Here is a 7386-nt window from a genome sequence, read left to right as displayed (position 1 = left end):
CTACAATGCAAGTAAGTATTTTCAAGCCTTGCATGTGTTATGTTACCGTGTGACTTCAGATATGTGTGAGTAGGTATGTTAATGCAGTCTACTAGTTCTGAGATACCATCAGATTGTCAAAGGATCTCTTTGCTCTGGTTCCTCTCACATGGTGTTCCCAGGACAGAAGGCGCAGGGGCTAGATCTCATCTCAGTGTGGTCTCTAAATCTTACAATCTATTTCCATCTCTGGCCAGAAAACCCAAATGCTTATATTTCCAGCTGCAACTAGATATGTTGTATTTCTTTTGGGAAACAAACAACAGACTGGGTCTGACAGGCCATGGTAACTCAACAACCCAACTGGGGGGAGAGACATTGCGAGAGATGGAGAGAGAGAGGGGGAGACTGCTAAGGGCTTTAGACAGTTGGTTTAGCATGCCGTAAATAAGCACATTGTCTGTCAACACAGTGGCACAGTGCAACGAGCTGTGGTGTGCCGGGGTGTAACGCTGCTCAGATTTAAAAACATCTCTAGCCACCACCGACAAACACAAACTATATTTTCAGAGGGGGGGGACCGATCAAGAGAGTAGGAGAAATAGCTTGAAACAATGAACAATAACCACATCTCCCACATTAGAGAATGCCTCTCAGCCCACAGATCTTTCCACTTTCCATTCTTAATGTTGCATGTTTCACTGTGGCTCCGGACTCGGAAACAAGTAGGTGGGCTGCAGCAGAGTAATCAGGTGGTCGGCTGGAGTGTCAAACATTAGCAAGCTGACAGTATACAACAACTCAGGGACCTTTAGTGCAATCTGCGGAAACACTGTGGTTGTGTTGCTTCACTAACTCTACATCAAACTGTGCAGATGACAGTGCAATTACCCTCCAAAGTACAGTGCAGGAAATTTCCCAGCAACCTCAAATCACTGACACTTAACACGAACACTTAGGCCAAGTACAGGGCCACCAAAATCGCATTTTATATCTTAATGACAAGCAGATGCTGTAATGAGACATTAAGGTATAATATCATCATAAGGGCGTCTATTCCAATGAAGAGTTTTGTTCTGTAATATGAGATTTTCTTTTGGAAGAGGGTGAAACTATTTTCAGGTTATTGAAAATAGAATTCTAAAATAAATACACATAAATTATTTTACATCTATTATTCAGTAAAGCACAGTTTCTAATTTTTCTGAAAATAATAAAGGAAAATTGATTCTCAGCTTCCTCAACATTGCAGCCAAAATGTTCAGGATGCTATGATTACATCTGCGTGCTTTGGCTCCACAGCCTGTTTGGGATGCTTACAGCAACAGTTTGTCTGTTACTATGATTAGATTCAGAGCAAATCCCTTCAAAACAGACAGTGGCTCATTTGCTACATTTAAGCATTTCAGATGCTTACAAGTTGGCAGTTCTTGAATCTCCAGGTGCTGTGGGCATATACTCAGTGAGAAGTATAACTGCCTAAACAGCCTGTTTGCTGTTGCGTATGTTGTGTTGGTCTTCAGGCTTTCAAGTGATTCTACCTGTAAGACATTTCTGGATACCTCCCACTCATGAGGGTACAACTGGATCCTGGTTTGGTTGTCCTGGTTTGATCAGTATCTCTCCTGGCATGGCTGGCATTCCAGTGTACTGGGAGGACTGTCAGTGTCCCCAGCTGTGTTTATGTGAGCCCAGCTTCACTTGGAGTTCTGGCCATATTGGACAAATCGACACCTCATGATTTACGATGGCCGGTGCCAATGCAGAAAATTGTGGGCCATTTATTTAACAAGGGAGTGGAGATCAAGGTGGTGGGTAGGTGTTGAGTATGTCTGACAAATAAGATAAAATGATAATGACTTTATTGATCCCTTACAGCAGGAAAAGAGACAAGAGGTAAGAAAAGCAGATAAACACTGCTATGAATGAAATTTCTTTTTTTCTCAAACAGTTACATTTGAACAGCGTTTTAAGAACATTTTGAGGTGTTTGTATTAAAATCTAATGTTAATAGCTGAGGTGCTCTTCAGGTGGAGTGCATATTTGTTTGTTTGTTTGTATATATCCGAAAGAGCAACTATAAAGGCGCTGGGAGCGTCCATGTTTTTCCGACTTCTCAACTGGAACGCCGTTAACTCAGAGATGACATCACTCCCAGTTCTGACCTCTGACCTCTGATGTAAATGGAACACAGCATTAGACTATGTAAAAGAATTGTGCAAAGAGACTGAGGTGCATGTCCAGTGAAATTACTGAAGATCTACGTTCTTGTCTGGTGACAGCACTGACATACAGGTCTGTGTTTCTCACACCTCATAAAGCCCTGAGTTGGTTAATCATCTCATCTGAGTTTAATGAGGTTTATATTATAAAAATCATAATAGGAATCAATAAATGTTCAGACCTTTCCTTGTATATGATGCTATTAGCAAGAATCTATAAAGCTGTCACAACATAGTGCCCCTGTAGCTGCCTGTTCTAATACTATAAGTCTCAGAGATAGATGGGAAAAAATGCCATTGAAGGGCGATTTGGTCAGTATACTCGAAACACACGATTAAGTAGTGCAGACGTTCATAAGCCCCATGAGAATATTGCCGGGTTATTAAGGTGATGTTTTATTCAGGCCGCGCTTTGTGCTCTGCCAGAAAAGCTGGCAAGAGCTGTGAGAAGCCTTATTATGCTCGGTGAAGTGTGAATATCTGTGTAGTGAGCTGGCCGTACACTTCAGCTGTGTGTCTGTCAGTGCATTCCAGCAACCTATCCAGGTGTTTGCTAGTCACCGGGAGTGGAAAAGGCTACTGCAGGACCACCTGTTCACAACAATTAGGATTACACACATGCTTAAACAATGCGAGCCGGTGAAGTGTGCGCAATGTGTCGCTTTAACACGACAGATTTAATTATATGACTCTTAAACACATAGACAATGTGCCATTTTGGCTAGTTAAATTGACTTCTTGTTAACACTGCTGCCAGTGGGAAGAATTAGGTAGGGCATAGTGCTGCCTTCAAATGCTGTCTGTAATGTTAGATTTTTAAGGTAAGGGGGCCCAGGATACCAAAACCTTATTATGTCAGACTTAATTTTAGGCACCACAGAACACTTAAGGAAACACATGCAGACCACATTTACTACAAGCCCCATAGAAAAACATCTTAATGCTTGTTTCTATAAAGCTAAAGTCTGTATTTGTTTATATCCTGTGAATGGGCTTTATTCTCATGCATTGTTGTATTGTTTTTGTTGGAATGTTGGTATATTGTGTTGAGAGCATTATGTTATTTGTAGCCCTACAATAAAACATTTCACTGACAGTTTCTCAGCTGCAGATGAAACAGCGTTTAAAATGATTTGACGTACTTCAGGGACTCCTGCAAATGATCATGTCTTTCTAGGACAGTAAAATATTGAGCCTTAAGCAGAACTAAGGAAATCTGTGTCCTCTCTTTTTCGTGCATCTTCACTGCCAGTTGTTTATGTGTAGCCCGACCACAACAAGTAAAAACTCAAAGAAGGCATAGGAAATGAAATATCCTGCGTGTAAAATTTTGTGGAGACTGAGGCACAGTTGTAGGACAATAAAAACACAAGTTGTCATTGCACATAGACTGCGACCAAATGTGTGCGTGTGACACCCAGATGAAGACTTCTTTTGAAGAGCAAACTCACTGGTTTCAAGCCAGGATTCAGAGGGGGGCATTTGTATTTGTTTATGGCTTTGCAGTGTCTTGCATTCTTCTGTCTTTCACTTCTGACCAGTGGTTATCCTCCAAGTACCTGAACTGCCATTCTATTGTTTGAGACTTCTTCACTATTGTGACCCAGTGCAGACCCTCATTGTTCTCCACTTAACTGTAATAAACATTAAATCTATATTATCAGTGATATAATGTAAACTCTATAGAATACAATGTATGATACATGTATGTGTGATACATTTTACAAACATATGCCATCATTTTAAAGGACGACCTAAATTGATTCTGGGACTCTTGCATCACCAAGGTTTGTTAATATGCAAAAGCAATTTCTACTACAGAAGAGGAAGGGCATGTATACTATAACTTTGTAACTGTATGAAGACATGTTGTGAATGATACATCAAAATATGATGAGAACAATGAGCACTGAAATAATTACTTACTTGGTGCCCATCTGCTCATCCCTAATTCCAGTATTAAACATTATAATATACTCTTCATCCAGAATATGAAGGTCTGAAAACTGTGTGCTAAAATCATTATGTGTGTTATTAGGCTAAGGGATGTAGGCTAAGCATTGCAATTGTAGATGCAGGGGCTCATGCTTCTGGACCTCTGGGACAGAACACAACATTTCTTGTTATGGCACCACCATCTGGTCAAACAGTATATTTTTTTGCTGACTGAAAAGTAGGGGAAATTGGAACCCTATTTATTCACAGATCTGTCTTAAAACAAACTGAATGTCTTGGCGGCAGTGGTGAAGGATTTATTAAGATCAATCTCTTGAGTAAAATGAATGCAAAAATGTAAAACTAGCTTCTCCACTACAAATAAAAGTGGCAGAGGTGGCTGAAATGTGACTGCTTTTAATTAGTTACAAGCCAAAAAGGTTGGTTATCAGTTAATCTCTTGCAGTGTGTTGTTTTTATAAGCTTAGCACATGCTTCTTTAAATCTAAAATCTTCATCTTGACTTCCCAAGTAACCAGCTGTCACACAAATGTAGTGGAGTAAAAAGCAAATTTCCCTCTTAAATGTAGTGAAGTAGAAGTATTAAGCAATCTAACATGGAAATAGCTTAGTGCGACAAAATACTTTGAGTATAACTTTCCAACAGTCAACAGTCAAGTTTGTACTGCATAGTAGCAATAGTGACAGAAGAAAATTAAAAGAGTTATCAGTGAAGTGCCTGTTGTCTGTATTCTCTGCACTTAATCCACGTCTTTCTCATTTCACTTTTTTAAATGAAAGAACTGAAGTAGGCACGTGCATGGTGTGTGTATTTTCGGCTCCTCATTCCGCCTCTGTCAGTCTCAGGTCTGCTCACTAAACTTTCAAAGTAGAAATTTACGAGCAGCACCTGAAGGCAGCAGTAGTCCCGCTGCTGCCAGGAGGAGAATCTCTTTCTCTTCTCTTTTATCTGCGCGTGGTAAATGATGCTGTGCGCTGATTGGCTGCTGGCCGCTGACTTGTGCTCCATCCTGCGGGCCGAGTCTCGCAGAGCCGGGCTGAGTGCTCAGTCAGCGCTTCTCCCGGTGATCCCCAACACCGCTACCTGCCGCTCCTCCTCACACACACTCACTCACTCACACACACACACACACACGCACACATACATACACACACACTCATGAGTGCGCTTCGTGTCTACGCGCACCACCGGCTGCTGCAACCTGCCGACTTCACCTGAACCAGCAAAGCGGGGAACAGAACCACTTAACAATGCGTGCATACTGCATTATGCGTTACCGCAGGTTATTACTACTTTTGCGCACTTTTAGGAGGTAACGGGGGAGGTGTAAGCTTACATGCCATCATCATGGATTGCCTTTTTCTTCTGATATGGACTTTACCCATCCCGCTGGTCGGCTGCACCTCAGTCAAGCTACTCTCCACCCTCTTGTCCTGGAATATTATCAAGGCATGTGGCATCTAATTATAAATGTGTACGCTCTTAAATTCAAACACACGCAGCTAACGAGCATTTGTCTTTTTCAGCATGACTTATGTCAACAACAAGCTGGTGCTTGTGGTGAAAAGTAAGACAAATGATTGTCATCCCAAATTAAACTCAAGTGCAACTCATGTTTCAACAGAGGAACTCCATTTATCACTTTTTTTTGGCTTCCACTTCTTCCTCTGCTTGCAACCTGTTGCTACCTGTCCATTTGTGATTTTCTTTTGCAGACGCTGCACTTTTACTGCTCACACACCTCCCACACCGTATCGGCCAGTTATTCTTCCAGCGACAGCCACGGATTAAATCATGGTGAGTGCCTTGTCTTTTGGCATCTATGGATGTTTCTCCCAGCTGGCATAATTCCATGTTTGTAGAGAGAATGCGAATATAACGAGATACATGGCAGAGGTTGTTTCAGTCTTGATTGAAACAAATGGGAATATTACAATGTCAGTGTCAAGTGGGGTGACATGTCTTCAAACTTATGTGGTAGAAAAATGTTGGGGAACCTTGTTTGGGTGTTAATAGTGAGCTGCCCCTGCTGCAGCAGCTATTGAGACAAAATCAATGAGTGCAGTGCACACACAGGGGTTTCCTCTTTGTCCTGTAGAAACCTAGGAAACAAGTTGAGGTGATTTACATACTTTGATTTACTGAGGGAATTTTCTGAACGTCCATAAATGCATATCCTTTGTCAAACCATCAAAGGTGAAAGAGACAGGAAACAATGTTAAATAAAAAAATATATATATAAAAACTTAATGGAAATGTTGCAGTTACTGTGTTTTCTCCAGTGTCTCTCACTGCTGTATTGAAACAATACAGTAGTTTTATTATCTTATTTGACTGGAATACCATGACAACTGCATGAAATCAGAACATTTTATATTTACAGCCTCTGGTTTTGAAGTACTGACCCGTATCTGACATGCATGGAAGTATGATGTTGGCGTTATGGCTTCTGTTAAAAGCATCTGTAATCCATATGACTTGCTGTGCTCTGAGTAACAATTGAGCACAGGCTTGTCATGTCAGCATGACATTCTTATTGACAGTTCTGAAGACATCCTGCTCAGATCCTGGTGATGTGTCTTGTGTTTCTGGGTGCATTTCTTTGTACAACTGGCTAAAGAAGAGACAAGATTTTTTTGAGATATCAACAGAAACTGACATGTAGGAAATGTTAGTGAAGATAGTTATAGCTTTAAATAGCTTTACAGTAAGACAACCAGAATGCAAAGTGGTTGCCAGATGTGTTTTGAATAGAGGCTGCAACTCACTTCTTTACTTTCATACTTTTAATATGTGTCAGTCACAAAATAACTCCTGTAACAGATGAGTATTCGATGTTGGTACTTTCTGATGTGACTTCCTCTCCATCCCTCTCCTCCTCAGACTACGTGTTTGTAACCCCAGTGGAAGTGGACTCTGAGGGGGTTTACCTGACCCACGATGTGACCAGGCGAAGCCATCGCAGCAGGAGGTCCCTCTCCTCCACTCTGCACTACCGGCTCTCTGCCTTTGGGCAGGACATGCACCTGGACCTGCATCCGTCCTCTGTGGTCGGCCCCGGGTTCACCGTGCAGATGCTCGGCTCGGATGGCATCGCCACGGTGATGGGCGATGCAGGGTTTCAGCATTGCCTGTATCAGGGGATTTATCCGAAACCTGTCAGCGTCCTCGGCAGCCATATCGACGTGCTCTGGACTGGTGAGTGCCTGCCAGTAACTTCTTGGTTCT

At 41.8% G+C, this 7386-nt stretch overlaps 1 protein-coding gene across 1 annotated transcript in view; it reads left to right on the top strand.

The window, feature by feature from the left end:
- The first annotated feature begins 5205 nt into the window (after positions 1-5205).
- adamts18 (ADAM metallopeptidase with thrombospondin type 1 motif, 18) overlaps positions 5206-7386 on the top strand; it is a 56492-nt gene continuing 54311 nt past the window's right edge. Inside the window, 4 exon segments of the mRNA XM_018697370.2 lie at positions 5206-5607; positions 5874-5955; positions 7042-7298; positions 7300-7356. Of these exon segments, the coding sequence (XP_018552886.1) occupies positions 5506-5607; positions 5874-5955; positions 7042-7298; positions 7300-7356 (498 nt within the window). The 5' untranslated portion in view covers positions 5206-5505.

This window comes from Lates calcarifer, linkage group LG2 (assembly GCF_001640805.2).
Source record: "Lates calcarifer isolate ASB-BC8 linkage group LG2, TLL_Latcal_v3, whole genome shotgun sequence".
Lineage (NCBI taxonomy): Eukaryota > Metazoa > Chordata > Actinopteri > Centropomidae > Lates > Lates calcarifer.
Note: the sequence above shows the minus strand (reverse complement) of the source record. Positions and strands in the feature narration are given on the sequence as shown.